General features: G+C 43.4%; 1 protein-coding gene across 10 annotated transcripts in view; it reads left to right on the top strand.

Moving 5' to 3' along the window:
- The window catches only part of CD86 (CD86 molecule), an 89,228-nt gene that overhangs the window by 29,507 nt on the left and 38,131 nt on the right, over positions 1-21,590 (top strand). For 9 of the 10 annotated variants that reach the window (XM_054713935.1, XM_054713937.1, XM_054713939.1 and 6 more), the window contains 2 exons: positions 12,054-12,106; positions 19,118-19,444. In XM_054713935.1, the coding sequence (XP_054569910.1) occupies positions 12,054-12,106; positions 19,118-19,444 (380 nt within the window). Of the gene's footprint in view, positions 1-11,113; positions 11,135-12,053; positions 12,107-19,117; positions 19,445-21,590 lie in introns of those variants that run through there. The other variant, XM_054713938.1, reaches the window with a different exon arrangement.

Genomic DNA, 21,590 nt, shown 5'->3' with positions numbered 1-21,590 from the left:
AGGCAGAGAAAGGTGGTGTGTCCAGGTTTTCTTCTTTATTTTTGCTTCTTTTTAGAATGTAAAGAGAACCTTAAAGGAAATTTAAAAGTTATAGAGTTCAACCACCCACCCAATTCAATAATCCCTCCTAAAATGTCTCCAATGCATTGTTACCCCACTTTTGCTGGTGATAAGGAGCTCATTACCTCACAAGAACATCCAGTCTTGGATCATAGCACTCTATTCAAAGTTCCCCATTATCTGAAACTGAAATCTGGATCCCTGTGGCTCCCAGTTATTGAAACTACTTGCCCTCCAGCAACAATGTATGTGTCCCACAGAGGGCCTTTAAATATTTGTAGACAGCTGTCATGTGCTTGCAGGTTTCTCTTCAAGTTTATTGCCCCCAGTTCTTTTAACTCTTCCTCATTTGACACACTTTCATTATTCTCTAGTGAATTGTGCTGCTGCTTCTCTTAAAAAACTCTGATTTGTCATTGTCATTCAAGTATAACCAACCTCACTGAACGTGATACCACAAGTAATGTGGTCTGATAAGCACAGAGTATAGCAACCACACTCTTCACTAAGATTAGAATTAATTTTTTGTTAGCCATGCCACACTAACATTTATGTGATTTTTGCATTGACTATGGATAAGCTATTTTAGTTCACAGTGGTTATTTTAAAACTGAAGTTCTGTATGCGTTTATGAATCATGAGATTCATCATGTTAGCATCAGACTCTCTTTTCAGGATTCAGGATCATTAACTCAGCTGACCAACTGACCAGTAGCTATCCGGCTCATCTTTGGGTCATCTGCACGTTTGAAAGCAGAAGCATGGTTTCTGTGTTTTCATTCACAGTTTTACTAAATATGTGAAAGTGAAAAAGTAAAAAACTGAGCCTTTGGCATCCACTCTGATATCAGCCTATGAAACAAGAATGATTCCTGGCACTTGGTTGTTGAATAAATAAATGAATGAATCAATGAACCAACTGATATCTTGTCCTCATCCCCCAAATTTAATCTACCACCATATCCTGTTGATTATAATCCTACCTACGACTTCTCTCTACTTCTGCCCCTTCCAGCCTGGCCAAACAGCCATCTTCTTATACTTGAATGTCTGACAACTGATTGGTCTTCTGGCATCTGTTCTGGCTTCCCTACTGTCCATTTGCTACACAGCAGCCAGAGTCATCTTTTCAAAATGCAAACTTGATTATGTAACGCCTCTGCTTTAATTTCTTCAGTGTTTCACATTGCTCTCAGAATAAAGACCAAAATCCTTATCTGTCCCATAAGGTAAAGCATGTTCTGGCTCCTACTGACCTCTCCAGCCTTGTCTCCCACCTCTTCATTCACTTTAGCACATCTACCTTTTGCCTCAGTGCCTTTGCACATGCTGTTTCCTTTGCCTAGAATTCTCCCAGGCCATTCCCCAACCTTGTACCTACTTAGCACCTATTCAGTCTCTTCTATCTACCTATAGGTGCATCACGAACTGCCCCCAAATTTAGCAGCTCTCTCTCTCTCTCCCTCTCTCTCTCTCTCTATGTTGTGGGCCAGAAATTTGGGCAGGCTTCTAAGTGATTGTTTTGGTTCTCATAGCATCAACTGATGTCACTTGGTGATATTAAGCTAATGAATGAATGGACTTCTCTAGAGCTTCACTATCCAACTTGGCAGTCACTAGCCACATGTGGCTACTGATCACTTGAAATGTAGCTTGTCTTAATTGAGATGTGCTGTCAGTGTAAAGTAACCACAAGATTTAGTACAGAAAAAGATTGTAAAATTTCCATTAATAATTTTTATATTGATTCCATGTTGAGATTATAATACTTTACAGATACTGGATTGAATAAAATATATTATTAAAATTAATTACATCTATTTTCAATTTTTAATGTGGTTACTAGAAGTGTTCAAATTATGTGGCTTGGCTTACATTTCTATTGGATAGTGCTGATCTGGAGCAAGGTATCTATAATAATAAAAGAGTAATATGCTAATTAGACTGGACATCTTCTTGACAACTTCCGGACATCCTTCCAGACAAAACCATGGTGGCAGGGGTCGAGGCAGAGGTAGTTAGGGGCGATCAGGCCGGTAGGGGGGAGCAATTAAGGGGCAATCAGGCCAGCAGGAGGGAGCAGTTAGGGGGCAATCAGGCTGTCAGGGGAGCAGTTAGGGGGTGATCAGAATGGCAGGGGAGCAGTTAGGGGGCGATCAGGCCATCAGGGGAGCAATTAGAGGGTGATCAGGCCAGCAGGGGAGGCAGTTAGGGGGCAATCAGGCTGTCAGGGGAGCAGTTAGGGGGTGATCAGAATGGCAGGGGAGCAGTTAGGGGGCGATCAGGCCATCAGGGGAGCAGTTAGGGGGTGATCAGGCAGGCAGGCAGAGGCAGTTAGGGGCAATCAGGCCAGCAAGGGAGTAGTTAAAGGCATCAGGCTGGCAGACAGAGGTGGCTAGGGGAAATCAGGCAGGCAGGCAGACAGGCAAGCAGTTAGGAGCCAGTGGTCCCAGATTGCAAGAGGGATGTCTGACTGCCAGTTTAGGCCTGCAGACATCCCCCGAGGGGTCTTGGGTTGGAGAGGGTGCAGACCGGGCTGAGGGACCCCCTTCCCATGCACGAATTTTGTGTACTGGGCCTCTGTTTTTTTTTTCGATAAAAGGCCAGATAGAGGGTATTTTCCACTTTGTGGTCACATAGTCTCTATCTCAGCTACTCACCCCTACCATTGTAGTGCAAAAGCAGCCAGAGATGATAACTAAATAAATGAGTATGGCTGTGTTCCAAGAAAACTTTGTAAATATAGTTGATAGCTAGATTCTGTCTGCAGGCTGCAGTTTGATGACCTCTGATCTAGGGAATTCAAGCCACATGTCTGGTGGCTTGGCAGAGATGGAAAGCTGGGCTCAGCTGGGACTATTGAACCAAACACCTACACACGGCCTCTCCAGCACAGAGGTCTCAGGGTAGTGGAACATCATACAGGGCAGCTCCAAAAAAGACAGAAGCTGTGAAGCTTCTTTTGATCTAGCCTCAGAAGTCCCAAATCTCCCTTGTACACATTCTGTTGGTCAAACAAGTCTCTGAAGCCAGCCAAGATTCAAGGAAAGATTAGATTCCACCTCTTCATGGGAGGAGTAGCAAAGAATGTATCCATGTTTAATCTACCACTTGGTTCTTCATGTTTAGACTACTCATGGTATAGACTCTCCTTTATAGCACTTGTCATCATTGTAATTTTGTATTTATTTGTGTGATTATTTCATCATTATCTTGCTCTTCTACTTAACTATAAGCAACCCCATGAAGGGGAGCTATTGCTGGTTTTGTTTATTGTTATTTTCTCAGCACGTAGCACCATGCCTGGCTCAATAAAAATTTCTTGAACAAATGAACAATATTAGGGCACAGCTTTTCAGCCAAGAAAGCGTACTAATATCAATCCCACATTTTCCCCATACTGTTCTTAAGCATATCATGTGACACCTTGTCAGAAGCCTTATGAAAATTCAGATACATTCAATTCCCAGAACTCTTCCTAATTTGAAGTTAAGGAACTTCATTGAAAAGGGAAGTAAGCCCACCTTATTCCTCTTGGTACCTTCAAGGTAATACTAGCTGCTCTAAAGGTTCTGGTGCTCTGAGAAGTAATCCATGTGGCCATGTCACACAGGCAAGCCAGGGCCTTGGGCAGCTTGTGCCCCTCCTGCATGTCACTCTCCTCTCACCTGGCTGACAGTGCCCATCCATCAAGGTTGCCTTGTCCGGTCACAGTATGAACTGGTGAAGGCAAAGGGCCAGGCCCTGAGCGTGGGCTGAGGCCACCCTGGTACTCCCTCCATAAAGGTTGTGGTGTCCTGCTTTTTGCTTAGAGCAAGGACTCTTGTATTTGCTAGAAGGAGATAAGCATTTCCACCTTCCACACTAGCCCTGGAGCTCGAATTGTAGTTACTTGTGGACCCTATCTTTCTTTTTAGGGCTGGGTGAGGGACCAAGGCCTACACATCTTTATATTCCCCCACAACCTCTAAAGCAAGCCTGACACTAAGTTCAGTAAATGTCTGCATGAGAGCTGGTCTCAGTGAACCACCTTCCTAGGACAACAATAAACTTAGCATTTTTTTCCTAGTACCCTGATCACCACTAATACGTATTCTAGACAAAGTTGTGAAATAAGGAACATTTTATTTGCTGCTCTCCAACTTCTGCCTTGGAATCCCTGTCTCACTTTCCGTGTCGTCATTTCTGTACTTCCCTGTTCCACCCCGCTGCTGGCCACCAGCAGTCCACATCCCTTCATACTGCCTCTTGCCTGAACTAGATCTCACACGTGCTTCAGACCGAAGACGCAAAAGGTCCCTTCTGTGTATTTCCTCCTTTTTCTGCTCAAGTACTCATCTTTGCCCAGAGCTCTTCTGGGTGAGGCTTAGTTGTAACACGTGCCTGGAGCTAAACCCACAACAGGAAACTGATGACCTGTTCAGGGCTGGAGGGAAGAGGAGCATTCTCTGCCTGGCACATAATGGGTGCTCAAACAATAGTTGTGGAATGAATGGAAGCTCAGAAACTCCCCTGATACAAAGGGACACTTTTGGGTCCCCTCCCACCTCATCCCAGCATGTTTCCCTGAGCATCACACTCTGATTCAGTAGCTGCCAGCAGAGCTGGCCTGGGGACGTGCTGCTCCCTGTTACTCTAAGCGTGCACAGAATTAGAATCCTTTCCACTTGTTCCCACGGCACAGCTGAAACTGGCTGGAACTTTTAAAGGAACTACACCAGTGCTTTAAAAGAACACAGAGAGGATGCGTGGGTTTAAAACCTCAACTCTGTCATTTACTAGCCAGTAGCTAGGACAAGTTTCTTAACCCCTCTGAGACTCCATTTCTTCATCTGTAATATGAGGGCAAATAATCCCACCTCATCGCAAGGACTAATAGTATAGTCATTCAGCTGCCTCTCACTCACGCTCCATGATGCAGAGGTGTGGAATGTCTGGCCCCGTGGTCGGCAAACTGCGGCTTGCGAGCCACATGCGGCTCTTTGGCCCCTTGAGTGTGGCTCTTCCACAAAATACCATGGTCTGGGTGAGTCTATTTTGAAGAAGTAGCGTTAGAAGAAGTTTAAGTTTAAAAAATGTGGCTCTCAAAAGAAGTTTCAATCGTTGCACTGTTGATATTTGGCTCTGTTGACTAATGAGTTTGCCGACCATTGGTCTGACCCATGGGCCATATAAGGCCTGCAAAATCATTTGGTCTGGCCCAGCCAAGGCATTAAGAGTGAGTGAATTAAATGTTTGACCAAATATAGCAGGCTAATTTGTAAGTTGATAGTTTTGTATGGCCTGCGAATGATGTTCTAAATATCCAAATGGCCCTTGGCAGATAAAGGTTCCCACCCCTGAAGGAAGGGAAAGAGGTGTAAGAGTGGGTGCTCTTCTGTGTTTCTGAAGTGAACCTCACGCTACATGAAGGCTACACATTTCAGGTGTGTGACCAGTTCACTCACCTACAGACCTTATTCTGCTCACAGATGACAGGAATCTCTCAGAGAATCTCCCCTGTAAACTCTTAGGTTCTTTCCTCTCCCATTCCCCTTTTGGCTCTCTCCCTCCAAAAGCAAGAGTTTCTACTTCGCAGGCGCTCTGGAGAAAGCAATGACTCGTGGTTGTGGCTGAGACCTCATTCCTGAGGGAGCAGAGACATTTCTGTTCTTTTTTTTTCCCTACTTCATTTTTTTTTTTAACTTTTAAATATTTTAATACACAATAATAAAAAGGATAATTATAATCAATGTGTCAAAAAATATCAGTTAGAGCCAACAACATTAAAGAAACTGGCTTACTAACCCAACCCATTCCTCCCCGCACCCCCCTGTCCCCAGTCCCCAGCCCACATGACAGCTAGAGTTGAAATTCTTCACACGGGGCATGTATACTTTTAAAAGAGAATCATGTCAGTCTCAAGAATTTTAACACCATATTTTATTAGGTCTCTGACAAACCTTGTGTCCAAAGTGTTGTCCAAGACAGCATGCACTCTCCAAATTAATATTATGAAGTTCACTAGGACTGTCACGCTGGGCAGGATTTTGAGGAGGAATGTGATCACTGTGCCCAAATCCATGAAGGGCTTTGGCAAAGTGTGTTAGGCTTACCCTGAGCAGTTTCAGAGAAGAACACCGGTATCAATGAGAGGAAGTTACCAGGAGGCAGCTTCTCACTCAGGGGAAGAGAGTTTCCAAATAGAGAAGTCAAAAATGGTGTTGACTTCCTTGTCATACCCCAGCGCTCCTTCCCACAGTGCGACTTACAGGGATAGATCATTTATCCAAGATTTCCCAGGGCCAATCATTTCTTGTAGTTATTTGAAGTCAAGGTGATTTGTTAAATTTGTAACAAAATATAATTTGATGTTGTGCCCCTGTTGAACTGATTATTGGTTTGAAAACAATGGGAGAGTCCTATATTACTGTTGTGGAGCAGATGCGAGTGAATGACCACTGGAGCCCAGACCAAATTAAAATTTAGGGAGCCTTTATTAGCCAGGCGGCTGGGCGACCCGGCGACTGCTCTGCCATTCTCCACGCAGGGAGACCAGAGAGCAGCAGCGACCCTTTGTGTAGGACCGCTTTTAAGCACATTAACCACATCTGGTTTTTGCAGAACAAGTAACCCAAGACAAAACAGTTTTTCCCAAGCAACGTCAGGATCATGCCAATGACGACCATGTTATTCACAGGGTCATCCTGTTCTTCAGAAAGCTGACAGTGTTCTATGAAAGAAGGCTACGTGCTGGGAAGGGGCCATGAGACCATATCTCAAGGCCTGGCCTGGTGTCAGCACTGACAACTCTATCTGGGGCATAGTCCACGGCCTCAGTAGTGCTCAAAAATTCCCACTCTCTAACATTACCAATAGGTGGGAGTTCAGATTCAAAGGGTTTCCAGCTATCAGAGTCTATGATAAATAGTATGCTGGTGATGATTTAATATGAGGAAGTGCATGAGAATCAAATAGAGAACTTTGTTTCCAGGTTCTACCACTGAGCAATGTCAGCTTTGGCCCAACAGATAATGCCCAAGCTCTGAGATCTATTGAAATCACTAAAAGGGCAAGAGAGAGCAATCATGAGCAGTGTGAGGTTCATATGTTGACACCCACTCTGTGTTTTACTTAAAAAAAAAATAAAAAAATATAAATATATACATACACACACACACACACACACACACACACACACACACACACACACTAGAGGCCCAGTGCACAAAATTCATGCATGGAGGGGGGTTGTTCCTCAGCCCAGCCTGTACCCTCTCCAATCTGGGACCCCTCAAGGGATGTACAACTGCCCGTTTAGGCCCGCAGGGATCGGGCCTAAACGGGCAGTCAGACATCCCTCTCACAATCCAGGACTGCTGGCTCCCAACTGCTTGCCTGCCTGCCTTCCTGATTGCCCCTAACGGCTTCTGCCTGCCAGCCTGATCACCCCATAACCACTCTGCTGCCAGCCTGTTTGCCCCCAACTTCCCTCCTCTGCTGGCCTGGTCACCCCTAACTGCCCTCTCCTGCAGGGTTGATCACCTCCAACTGCCCTCCCTTGCAGGCCAGGTGCCTCCCAACTGCCCTCTCCTGCTGGCCATCTTGTGGTGGCCATCCTGTGTCCACATGGGGGCAGGACAGCTGGTTTGCCCTGAAGGGTGTCCCTGATCAGGGTGGGGTACCCTTGGGGCGTGGGTCGGCCTGAGTGAGGGGCCTGTGGTGGTTTGCAGGCAGGCCACGCCCCCTGGCAATGCAAGCAGAGGCCCTGGTATCTGGAATTTATTTTCCTTCTATAATTGAAACTTTGTAGCCTGGAGCAGAGCCAAGCCTGGGGCTCCCTCCAAGGCCCGCAGGTATTTGTGTTGGGGTTATAATTGAAACTTTGTTGCCTTAAGCGGGTGGGCCTGCCAGGGTGTGCAGAAAGCTTTGCTTCCCCTGTTGCCGGCGGCAACCCTGGCCTGCTCTCTCAAGCTCCATTCTGCCGCCATTTGTTTGAATTTGTTTACCTTCTATAATTGAAACTTTGTAGCTTGAGTGGAAGCTTAGGCCTGCAACGGCTGGCAGAAAGCTTGGCTTCCTCTGTTATCTAGGAAACCTTGCTCTCTGTGGCTGTAGCCATCTTGGTTTGGGTTAATTTGCATACTTGCTCTGATTGGATGGTGGGCGTGGCTTATGGGCGTGGCTTGTGGATGTGTCGGAGGTATGGTCAATTTGCATATTTGTCTATTATTATATAGGATATATGTATGACTGAATGACTATATATATATATATATATATAATTGATTTCAGAGAGGAAGGAAGAGGGAAAGAGAGATAGAAACATCAATGATAGAAACATCAATGGATTGGCTGCCTCCTGCAAGCCCCCTAATGGGGATTGAGCCCACAACCCCAGTCATGTGCCCTTGACCAGAACCAAACCCGGGGCCCTTCAGTCCGAAGACTGACGATCTATCCACTGAGCCAAACTAGCTAGGACTCACCTTGTGCTTTAGTGACTAAATATATTTACACCTCATTGTCACAATGCACTAATTTTCTAATTAGTTACTAATTAGCACTATTTTTTAAATATAAAAGAGCTCCTACAGATCAATAAGAAAAGGGCTAAAGACCCAAATTAAAAGTTGGCAAAAGAAATGTATACACAGCATGGAACCAAAAATATAACCTCTTATACTTTTGAAAAGATGCTGATATTCATAATAAAAAACATCCATTTAAAAGTCACAGTGAGAACTACCTCACACCCATTGGAATGATACAAAAAACCCACATACACACAGAAAATAAATGTTGGCAAGAATATGGTGACATTGGAACTTGTGCACTATTAATGCGAATGTAAAATGGTGCAGTTGCTATGGTAAACAGTATAGCAGTTCTTAAAAAAAACATTTTAAGTAGAATTACCATGTGACTCAGTAATTCCACTTCTGAATATATGCCCAAAAGAAATGAGATATTTATATATCCATGTTTGTGACAGCATTATTCATAGTCGCCAAAAGGTAGAAGCAACTCAGGGTAACTTACTCTGCCACATATGTGATTTGACATATGATCAAGGTTTTTTCATTGCAACATGATTGGAAACAACATAAATAGCCATTGATAGGGGCTGGAAAAATAAATTATTACCATCCAATATATGCAGCTGTTATTACGATGCCAGTATGTGCTGACACAGAACAATCTCCACGGTAGTGGTTAGTGTGCAAAAGTATGTATACTGTGCTGCTAGGTGTTTTAAAAAAATGAAAAAAATGTCAGTCTATGTTTTTCCTAAAATAAATGCAAGTAAAGGCAAGAAACTGCTAACAGGTAACAGTAGTCACTTCAGTTATGTCTACGGAGGAAAACTAGATAGCTAAGGGACAGGGTTGGGAGAGAGACTTGCTTTCCACTATTTATCACCTTTACCTTTTAAATTTAATACCATATGCAGGTATGATGTATTCAAATTTTTTTAATTAAAGAAAAAGAGAGGTCAGCCCTAACTGGTTTGGCTCAGTGGATAGAGCATCGGCCTGCGGACTGAAAGGTCCCAGGTTCGATTCCAGTCAAGGGCATGTACCTTGGTTGTGGGCACATCCCTAGTAGTAGGTGTGCAGGAGGCAGCTGATCAATGTTTCTCTCTCATCGATGTTTCTAACTCTCTATCCCTCTCCCTTCCTCTCTGTAAAAAATCAATAAAATATATTTAAAAAAAAAGAAAAAGAGAGGTCACTCTGGCCAGTGGTGCTCAGTAGTTAGAGTGTCAGCCTGCTCACTGAAGAGTTTCAGGTTGGATTCCCGCATAAGGACACATACCTGGGTTGCAGGTTCATCCCTGGCCCTGGTCGGGGCACATTCGGGAGGCAACCAATCAATGTGTCATGTGTCTTGCATTGATCTCTCTCTCTCTCTCTCTCTCTCTCTCTCTCTCTCTCTCTCTCTCTCCTCCTCCCTTCCTCCCTCCCTCCTTCCCTTCCACTCTGTCTAAAAATCAATGGAAAAAATATCCTTGGGTGAGGATTAACAAAAATAAATAAATAGATTGATCAATAGATAGATAAAAAGAGAGATTTCAATGCATGCATATAAGCATAACCAATGGACACAGACAGTAGGGGGGTGAGGGCCTGTGCTAGGGGGTGGAAGCGGGTGGGAAGAGGTCAATGAGGGGAAAAAGGAGACATATGTAATACTTTCAACAATAAATAATTAAAAAAAATAAATAAAAAGAAAGGTATCTGTCTATAAGGGAAAAAAACAGAATAGACACTTTGAGCTCAAAGCCCTGTGCTGAGTACTGTGGGAAAGGAGGAAAGGGATCTCCCATAGCCTGAAGGGATTGGCGATAGCTTCTATCCACCGTCAAGGAAGAACTTTCTGCTATTGAATCAGGAATAGTTGTGCACATTTTCCTAAGCATTGGTTTGATTGTATCTTCTAGACCAGAGGTGGGCAAACTGATTAGTCAACAGAGCCAAATATCAACAGTACAACAATTGAAATTTCTTTTGAGAGCCAAATTTTTTAAAACTTAAACTTCTTCTAATGCCACTTCTTGAAAATAGACTTGCCCAGGCCGTGGTATTTTGTGGAAGAGCCACACTCAAGGGGCCAAAGAGCCGCATGTGGCTCGCGAGCCGCAGTTTGCCCACCACGGTTCTAGACAGATCTATAAATAAATTCACCAGTTAGGTTGTCCTTTCACTTTGGCCATTGAACACTATAAGCCAAATCCGTGACCTGCACCATGCAGGGTGGGCAGATTTCTCTGGTAAGCATTTAGCACTGGCCTTGTACTTGGAGCCACTTTATATTTCCGCACTTGGTTTTCTTTTCACCTGTTTCTAATGTTCATCTTTCCTTATTCTATGCTTCCCTGTAAGCCACTCTATAGCCTTTTTGGTCTAAGTTGGGATAAGTGGGTGAGTGCAGTGCAGAAATGGGGAGGGAGAGAGGGGAAGAAAGAAAAGATAGAGGTTATAAAGCAGTGCCCATCATTTTTATTGGCTCTGTCATGTAGATGAAGTGAATGCTGTAGTGCCATTGTTCTCAGAGTGGGGTCCTCAGACAAGCAGCATCGTCATCATCACCTGTGAGTTTGTTAGACCTGGGTCTTCACCCAACCTACTGAATCAGAACCTTTGTGGACGAGGCCCAGAAAACTGCTTTAACATGCTCTCCCTGATAATGTGTATGCACATTAAAGTTTGAGAAGCACAGGGAAACCAAAGCAATGTTGATTTCTAAACATAAATACTTTCCATTTGCCCCATCATACCCATTGTGTTGGCCAAGTAATGCTAGCCACTACAATAAATAATGTCAAAAATTTTATTAGCTTTATACAGTAAAAAATTTATTTTTTGCTCGTGTCACAGTCCAGTATGGATCACTGTGGGGTGGAGAAAGCTGTCTTGTTAATTTGTTCAGCAAAACAGCATCCTTTCACAGTGAGGCTTTGCCATCCTCTACACCAAGCATGTCAAACTCAAAGGCCAGCACAGGTTTAATTTTAAAATAAACAAGGTTTAAATTTATGTGGGCCGCAAAAAAAAAAAAACACCAAAAGCTTCAATTTTCATAAAAACGTACATTTATTTCAATACAGACATGCTGAATACAAAGGGCTGAAATAAACAAATAATCGTTAATGAGTATTTGTTGTGGGCCGCATGCGGCCTGCGGGCCACAAGTTTGACATTCTTACTCTATACCCTTGGACTCCTCTGGATCCCCTCTGCATTCTGGAAGGCAAGGGAGTGGCAGGTCTGAAAGTAACACCGACTTTTCTGTCCACAGTTGCACTGGCCAGAACCCAAAGCCAGGGCCCTCCTAACCAATGGGAGGCTAGGAAATAGGTGTATCTGTGGAGCTAGGGGGAAAAGGAAATGGCTTTGGTGAACCATCTCTACCACACCCATGGACCTAAGTGAATCTCAAACTTCACTTGTCATGTTTTGGTTTGGTTTCATCTTTTTAATCATGTTTTATCTTTTCTTTTTCAACTCTAGCACTATGGGACTGAGTACCACTCTCCTTGTGATGATGGCCTTCCTGCTCTATGGTAAGAACCTTTGGTTTTATAAAGTCCTAGAATCCTTCCATTGTGTTAAGTCTGACAGCTGCAAGCCCAGGCCTGAAACTTGGTGGGTTTTATTCACTTCCTACCCAAAAAATACCACAGGCAAAAAAAAGACTTTGGTGGAGAAGAAGGAAACATCACGATTGAGAATAGGTATCTCAGCTGATGGCAGGCCTGGCCTCAGATGGAGCCTTATTTCTCCTGTGCATCCTTCTTTTCCATCTCACAAAGGAGAGTAGACTTGCCTGTCCAGTGGCACCCAGGGAGCAAGGAGAAGTCCCAGCTCTGACATCCCTGAGGCTTAACTCTTTTGCTCCACACATATTCTTTTCTAGTATTCTCTGTTTCATTTCTGGAAGCCTCAGGCTTTTAGGAAACAGCTCATGGGCTTCTAAAAGCCTCCTTTCATTAAGGAGCATTACTTTCCATGTTCCATACCTTTCCTCTCTTCCTCCTTTACCTCCCCCACCAGCCCATACCCATAGATCATAGTAACCACTGCTTACTGGGAGAATAAAAGACCCCAGCCCTGCTACTACCTACTTCAGTGACCTTCAGCTAATTGTATCAGCCGATTTACTATGACGCTAATGAAGCTGAGCTGCAGGGTTTCTCACTCAAGCTCTATCCAAAGCCCCTCCAAGATCCCATGAGGGGCCTTACCAGTATGGTCACATGTCTTACGCTTTGGTAAAATTTTCAAAAGATATCTTACCCACAATAAGTCAAGACCACTGCCTTTCTTTAGTGCGACTTTTCTCTCCATTGCATTCTCTGCCAGTTGGCAGGTATTATACTGGCCGTGGTCATTTGGAACTTGAGTTCTGCATTTCTTTGCTTAAAGAGCTCCCTGACCCCAAAAAGGAATTTTAAAAGTGTCGTGCTTCACAGAACTTGGATCTTCCCTGTTTGCAGCTCCTCTCTGAGTTTCAATTTCTTCATCTGTTAATGAGTTGGTGGAGGTTCCTGCCACCCTGTGACTGGGTGCCGTTAGTGTCCACTGTTCTGCCCCTTCCAGCTCCTCATTTACCCCATCCTCAGCACAGAGAGGGAAGCCCTCTCACACACCCATCTGGTGTGGGGTAGACAGGGAGGGGGAGCAGAGCCTGCACTTTGGCCAGAGCAGCACCAGGCCACTCCTGACTCCCCAGCCCGGCCATGAGCTCAGCTCTGCCTGTGGCAGTTCTAGATCTCCTCAGCCCCACTTGGCAGACCCTCTGTGGTTGTTTTCTCCTCAGCCACACCTGTGCAGACCCTCCTTGGGTGTTTCTACTCAGCCACACCTGTGCAGGCCCTCTTTGGGTTTTGTCAACAGATGATTCATTTGGTTACTGACAGCAGCAAGTGGCGAAATCATTCACCGAGACAGAGGACAGGGAAGTTTGAAGGGGAGAAACAGAGTAGCTATGGGTATCTGAATAGCAGTATCCAGCAGGCAGTTGGATACGGATGTCTGGAACTCTAGTGAAAGTTATTGGCTGGAGATGAGCATCCGTGAATTATTAGTTCACATACACTGAGTGGTCTGATTATTATGATCTCTGAATGCATAATAATTTGGCCACTCAGTGTGTGTGTGTGTGTGTGTATATATATATATATATATATATATATTAGAGGCCCGTGCATGAATTCATGCATGGGTGGTTCCAGCCAGCCTGGCCAGGGGGAGGGGACATGGCAGTTGGCTGGCCTGCCTGCTGGTCAAACTCCTGATCGAGGGGACAATTTGCATATTAGCCTTTTATTATATAGGATATACACTGAGTGGCCAGATTATTATGCGTTCAGAGATTATAATAATCTGGCCACTCAGTGTATTTGGTAGATGAATCCATGTGTATTTGTCCTCATGAATTTTCTTTTACTAAAGGCGAAAAACTAGACAGAGTGTAAAGAGTAAGAAGATCAAGAGCAGGCACTCAAGATAATCAGTATTTAAGGGGTGATCAGAGAAAACTGACCAGATCAGAGATTGGGAAAGAATAGAGTTTCAAGGAGAGGTGGCCAGTAGTGTGACGGTCAACAGAGTGATCAAATAAAGTGAGATCTGAAAAGAGCTCTGAATTTGGCAATGGTAGGAAGTCACTGACAATCTTTGCCAGGGAAGTTTTAGCAGAAAGGTGGGGGACAGAGGTTGGGAATGAAGGCAGCAACTGCTGCTTACTCTTTCAGGGAGTTTGACTATAAGAGAAAGAGAAACTAAAAGTAGTAACAGAGGGAACTGTTGTGAGGAAGGGAGAGGGTTGTAAGCAGGGTGAGCAGCTCAGAGGCCAAGTTAAATGGGATAAAATTTATAATGTCACCAGTTCAAATAATTGAATAATTTCCTTCAGGGATGCTCAAACATTCAGTTTTAAGAAAAGATATGTAGATCAAAAGTAGAGTGTTCTTAGGATGAATTCTGCACAAAGGGGCAAGTTTATTGGAGTTGCTGGCAAAAGAATAATTGAGCCCTAGCTGGTTTAGCTCAGTGGATAGAGGGTCGGCCTTCAAACTGAAGTGTCTCAGGTTCAATTCCAGTCAAGGGCACATACCTCAGTTGCAGGCTCCATCCCCATGCATGTGGGAGGCAATCAATTGATGTGCCTCTCTCACAAAGATGTTTCTCTGTGTGTGTGTCTCTCCCACTCCCTTCTACTCTCTCTAAAAAATCAATGGGGGGAAATATCCTTGGGTAAGGATTAAGAGAGAGAGAGAGAGAGAGAGAGAGAGAGAGAGAGAGAGAGATTGAAAAGATATACTGTCACTCTGCTGTCCAATATGATAGCAATTAGCCACATGTGGCTATTTAAATTAGTTAGAATTAAATAAGATTAAAAATTCAGTTTTCAGTCACACTAGCGACATATCAAGTGCTCAGTGGCTCAGTGGTAGTGGCTGGTGACTACCATATTAGTCAGCACAGATATAGCACTTCTCCATTGTTGCAGGGTTCTTTTGGAAAGCACTGAGCTATAGGGTCTAGACTGGATGGAGTTGAGGTCTTGGTGAAGTAAAAAACAGACATAGGTGAAGTAATTGAGCAAATCTTGGAGGAAGAAATGTTGTGGACAGAGATATGTACATTGATGTTTAAGGTTCTTAGGGCAGAGCTGTTCTTGGAAATAAGGTTTAGAGTTATGTCATGGGAGAGGGGCTGCTAAAATAGCCTGTGGATGAAGATCTTTGAAGGGGAAAAGATTGAAGAACTTTTAAGCAAGTGTGTTGGTGAACTCATCCTTGCTAAAGTCATCAAATTGATAGTAATAATTGGTTGAAAAGAAGTATCTGTATCGAATGCTAAAATGCTCAGTGAACAAGGAAGTAATGGTGTTGCTGTTAGTAGCTGACAGCAATGAGAGACAGGGACACACCTCAAGGGGGAAGGGTGTTGCTCAAGGTCTCCATGAAGTATGTCGAAAGAAGCCATGGCTGGGACAAATGGCGTCCTTTGGGTAGGGCCAGAGTTCAATGAAAGCACAACCTCGGAAGAAACATTTGATGAAGATTGAAGATATAGTTTATTACAGTGGAATGAAGCTTCCAGAGGGCCTCGTACAGGTTGTGGCAAAAATAGCTTTACAGTTGTGAGTACGTGAGACAGAGTTTGTTCTTGTATTAATAATTTTTAACTAGAGGCCTGGGGCATGAATTCATGCACGTGTGGGATCCGGCCAGCCCACCCTGATTGGGCTGATGGGGGTGGGGCATGCTGAGGGAAGGGGCTGTGGGTGGTTGGCTGGCGGCCCCGCCCCCTGGTCGAACTCCCAGTAGAACTTCTGGTTGAGGGGACAATTTGCATATTAGCCTTTTATTATATAGGATGTATTATTTTCCATACCATCAACTGTAAACCTACTTTTGCCCCACCCTTTATAACATTGAAGCAAGTTTAGTAAATGGAGAAAAATTACTGAGTACAGATGACCCTTGACTATATAAGACATGCATTTGGGGTAGTAGCCAAGGAAGAATGAAGTCCCACATGGGGTCAGAGACCTCCCAAGGTTAGAAGACTATAGTTTTTGTGTGATAGTCAAAGAGTATACTGCTGAGGAAGTTCTCATGTATCGTTTGAAACAAACTCCTTCATCTGTGTAGGGAGGTATCCAGATGGATTCTTGAGTGCCTAGCTCCTGACATCATCATAGCAGCCAGTTATAACTGGACCCAGAGCACATCTATCACCCAAGTGCTGGGGAAGGCGAGAATCTCAATGCTTTCCCACCAATGGAGTCCCAGTGAGTCCAGTAGCTGTGGGGTCTAGGATTTGGGGTCTTAACAGGGGAGGCCTGAAGCCACTTAGGGAAAATAGACTTTTAGCTAAATCTTTCCCATATTGTAAGGGAGGGGCTTAGCATGCGTAGCTCTACGTGATGTCATGGAAGCCAGTGGTTGGTGAGGAACTGTGGAGTGAAAATTGTGAAATACTTTCAGTTCCATCCAGAATGGGCTTCAGAGTGATTTCCATTCCAGAGTAGGAAAGAGAGTTTGGATGGAAACAAATGTTCTTGTCATAATCTCCTCTGTTTCACCAGAGAAAGAGGTAGAAACCCACTATTGCAGCTTCTCAAACTGAAGATTTTTTTTCTAAATATATTTTTATTTATATCATAGAGAGAAGGAGAGATATAGAAACATCAATGATGAAAGAGAATCATTGATCAGCTGCCTTCCTGCACGCCCCCTACTTTGGAGTGAGCCTGCAACCTTGGCATGTGTCCTGAGGAGAAATTGAACCCTAACCTCCTAGTTCATTGGTCGATGCTCAACCACTGAGTCACACTGACCGGGCTCAAACTGGAGCTTTTGTTAAAATGCCAATTATGACTCAGTAGGTCTGGGTGGGGCCAGAACATATGCATTTCTGATCAGCTTTCCCTGATGCTGATGCCTTTAGAACACAGGCCACACTTTTGGCTGGTAGGTGAAGAGGGGAGCAGTTAGACATGTGGATGAAAAAGCCCTTTTAATCTTTTGGAGAGGTGTCCTGGGTCAGAGAAGTTGGACAGATTTGTGAGTGAAGAGAGTGGTTGGGAAGGAGAAAAAGTACAGTGAGGCTCAACAGAGAAACAACCAAAAATCAAAAAGACAGAAGCCTAAGGCTAAGTCATCTCCAGGCCCCGAAGGCACAGTTGATCACTGAGTAATAACGTAACATTGACCACTAACTGGCAGAATTTCCAACTGTGTTTGGTTTCTCTGTTAGGTCATTTGCCCTATATCATTTGGCAAGTCACTGATGTAACACAGTGACAGCTGCTAGAAGCTTTTACAGTAGGTGGCACTCTTACCTTATCATTCGGAGTTTAGCAAAGAAAGAGCAGGAGCCTCAAGGTTGCCTTGTAAGATATTTACTCAATATAGTAAATCTTTAAGGCCTCCTTTTACTATTGTTTCAGGTTCCCAGGTAGGTTTTTCCACTTCCCTCCAATATGGGAATGTATTCTATATGGATACTGCATTTGTATACTTACAAGTGGTTCACAGATTCTACTGAGCAGAATGTAATAGGTGGTGATTCAAATTTGTGCCAGCTCTCACTGATGCCTGGAGTCCTCTTCCCTTCAAATTTAAGACCACTACCAACCCCCTTGATTATTTGTTCTCACTGGGCCATTCTGCACACAGTCCAATTTTGCCAAGTGCATGTCATTGTTATTTGTCCTTCTACTTTCTCTTGGAAGAGAAACCCATGGGTCAGATCAATTCAACTTCTCCTACCAGCCCTCAATGAACACCTCAAATGAAACTACTCTTCTTTCTCTCACCAGCCCACCTCACTTTCCTCCTTAATAAAGTCCTAAACAATGGAGCTTTACTTAGAACCCACCTTAACTTCCTCTCCAAGGTGGCAGCTAACTTCATATTAATGAAGAAACAGCATTTTCTCCCAACCCTGCACTTCTCACCCACCACTAATTTCTTGGCCATGTCTCAAGTAATTCTGAGATCCAGAGTAGGTTCTACAAAAACCCTATAATCAATCACATTTTTAAAAAATTTTATTTTTTAATTACAGTTTACATTCAATATTATTTTATATTAGTTTCAGGTTAGACAATCATATACTTTACAAAGTGTCCCCCTGATATTTCAAGTACTTGGCACCATACATAATTATTGCAATATATAATCAATGACACAAAATCCCTTCCACAAACTTCAAATGTCCTTGGAGAGGAAAGCCTTTCTTTGAACTCTCCCAGCCTGTCCTCCAGTTATTGCAAAAACTGCCAGAGCAATGCATCCTGGGAAGAGCAAGTTTATGGTAATTGGGGTTTCCCCAATACTCCAAAAAGCACATTCTCACCTTCCCATCTATGATTCATTTTCAGTATTTCATTCATGTACCTTAAATAGTCTTTGACTACCACAATCCCAAACAGCCATTTACTCAGTTCTCTTTCTGATCCCTGAAAGAGCTTAGAGAGGTCATTGAGATTAGAAGCCTTGGTTGGCTATTTATGTCATTTCCAAATTGTACTATATTCTTGGGAGAGCTGGCCATGAAATATGCAGTCATAAGGGAAGCTCTATACAGGCTAAGGAATAAGGGGATGGGGAGGAAAGGAGATGGTGATAGTGTAGAAGTAATGGAGCCTGTAACAGCTATAGTGAATTAGTGTTCAGGTTATAGGAAGGTAACAGATGGGCGAATGAGTTGTCCAACTGCTGTTTTTCCCTGTTCTAGGATTTAAATTCACAGACCCATTGTACTGGATAGAGCCTTAGAACATTTGGTTCACTCCTTCATTAAACAGATAAAGAAACTAAGCCTCACAGAAGTTTCAGTTTACACAAGGCCACACAGATTTAATTAGCAATAGAGTGAGAACAGAAGTCCCACCCTTCAGATGCCAACACTTCTGTTTCAGAGTTTAACATCTAGTTCCTCGATCTCATTACTGATAAGGTAGCATCTGGGTATTATATAAAGAAAAATGGAGTTGTTGCTTTTGTTCTTTTCTCTTGTTTCTCCTTCCCCAATAGCCACCTTTCTTTTTTTAGGTGCTGCTTCCATGAAGGCATATTTCAACAAGACTGGAGAACTTCCATGTCACTTTACAAACTCTAAAAACATAAGCCTGAAGGAGCTGGTAGTATTTTGGCAGATGGAGAATAAGGTTCTTTATGAGCTATTTAGAGGCAAAGAGAATCCTCAAAATGTTCATGCCAACTTCAAGGACCGCACAAGCTTGGACCAGGATAATTTGACCCTGCGACTCCACAATGTTCAGATCAAGGACAAGGGATTGTATCAATGCTTCATCCATCACCAAGAGCCCGGAGGAATGATTCCCATCCACCAAAAGGATATCGACCTCTCAGTGCTTGGTATATTGTCAATGGCATGTCCAGATCCCTGGCCTTTTAGATGAGATTGCAATGATCAGGGAAACACTGGTGGGGAGCAGGGGTGACCTATAGAGGGAAGGCAGAGGACAGTCATTTCTGGGAAGTCCACTTGAAGGTAATGCGGGGTTTGGGAGCAGGGAACTAGAAGTCCTTTGTACTTTTTATAGTTTGCTTTTGAAGGATCAGTAAGAATCCACTTTGGGGACAAAATAGAGCTAACTAAACAAAGGTAATGTGGCTAAGTGAAAACCATGGGTAATTTTTCCATTACTAAGTTTATATATCACATAGGCCTCAAATCTCTTTTACATTCATTTTCTCCTTTGGTCCAAGATTTCTTACCCCCTGAATCTTTGCCTGGAGCTCCTAGTGAGGGTGACAGCTAACTAATTTGGGTTTTCCCTTCAACCTTCCAGAGATTGTTTATGAGTTGTTTGCTGCCCAACCATGAGTCTGGTAGACAGAAGGGAAATAACCCAATGCACAGAGTCTAAAAACTAGTAAACCAGCTCCTTTGTCCCTCCAGGCCTTGAAAAACTTAAATGTCAATATAGATTTTTAAAAATTATAATACAATAAAATGCATTGTTTTTAATTTTTAAAAATATACTATTATTGATTTCAGAGAGGAAAGAAGAGGGAGGGAGAGATAGAAACAGCCATGATGAGAGAGAATCATTGATTGGCTGCCTGCAGCACGCCCCACACTGGGGATCGAGCCTGCAACCAGGGCATGTGTCCCGACCAGAAGTGGAACCATGACCTCCTGGTTCATAGGTTGATGCTCGACCACTGAGCCATGCTGGCCCGGCATAGACACAGATTAATTTTTTATGAAACTGAAAAAGGCAGAGTAACAAAAATTCTGAAACCAGAGTAAAGCAGAGGTAAAAATAGAATTAGAATGGGAAGTTGCTCCCTTTAAGCCCTGTGTCACTCAACTAGGCTGTAGGGCTTTTGGGACATGTAACCAAATGCTATAGCGATGTTTTCAAAGCATGGCCAGCTTCTACAGAGAAACATGGTGTGTTTTAGGTGGGACACCGACATTCTTTTTTTAAAAAAATTTTAATGGCTTTATATTATTTTAATATGTACTAGAAAAACTTATAAAACCTACAATTTCATAAATATTGCTAATAAGGCTACAGTAGGTGTACCATGTTTTGATAGACCACATAAAGTTACAAGCAGAATGCTTAAGTAGTGTGTTGATATAGCAGAACTTGTAGTATGGCCTGCAAATCATTGAAGTTTCAGAGACAACATGCTAAAGTATACATTAGTATGTAGAACCTGAAAATGACCTCGTAACTCTGGAAGGAGAGTGAGTTATTTTTCTGGCAGAAGGAATAGGTACCGGCATTCCTCTAACAGCCATAAAAATCTGAACGGTAAACAAGGCAAGAGAAGCTCTGTGTTTATTAACAGCATATATTTTTTCCTAAAAATAACTGGGTTTGCCCTTCATCTTAAAGCAGGCGTCCTCAAACTGTGGCCCGCGGGCCACATGAGGGTGTTTTTGCCATTTTGTTTTTTTACTTCAAAATAAGATATGTGTAGTGTGTATAGGAATATGTTCATAGTTTTTTTTTAAACTATAGTCTGGCCCTCCAACGGTCTGAGGGACAGTGAACTGGCCCCCTGTTTAAAAAGTTTGAGGACCCCTGTCTTAAAGTATATGATGAAGATACTTTGACAGTCCTTCCCAAAATCAGTATTCTAAATCCAAAGTCCCCACCCACTCACTTTCCACCATCCTATGTGGATTTCTGGAAGATAGGGCCCGGAGCACACCAGCACCCAGAACTCTGTTGGTTCCTAGTGGAACTTTAGTCTCAATCCTATTCTGTTCTTTTGGTCTGGTGACCTGGAACATATTCCATGGGACACTTAGGTCCTAAAGTCAGACCACTTCTCCTTCCAAAGACTTTATTCCTTAGAGAAGTGGCCTCGTTATAAATTTTTTATTTTTGTTAATCCTCACCCAAGGACATTTTCCCATTGATTTTTAGAGAGAGTGGAAGGGAGGGAGGGAGACACAGAGGGAGAAACATCGATGTGAGAGAGACACATCAATTGGTTGCCTCCTGCACGCACCCCAACCCAGGCCAGGGATCGAGCC

The sequence above is a fragment of the Eptesicus fuscus genome, chromosome 3 (assembly GCF_027574615.1).
Source record: "Eptesicus fuscus isolate TK198812 chromosome 3, DD_ASM_mEF_20220401, whole genome shotgun sequence".
Classification (NCBI taxonomy): Eukaryota; Metazoa; Chordata; class Mammalia; order Chiroptera; family Vespertilionidae; genus Eptesicus; species Eptesicus fuscus.
This window is presented reverse-complemented; position numbering and strand designations above follow the sequence as displayed.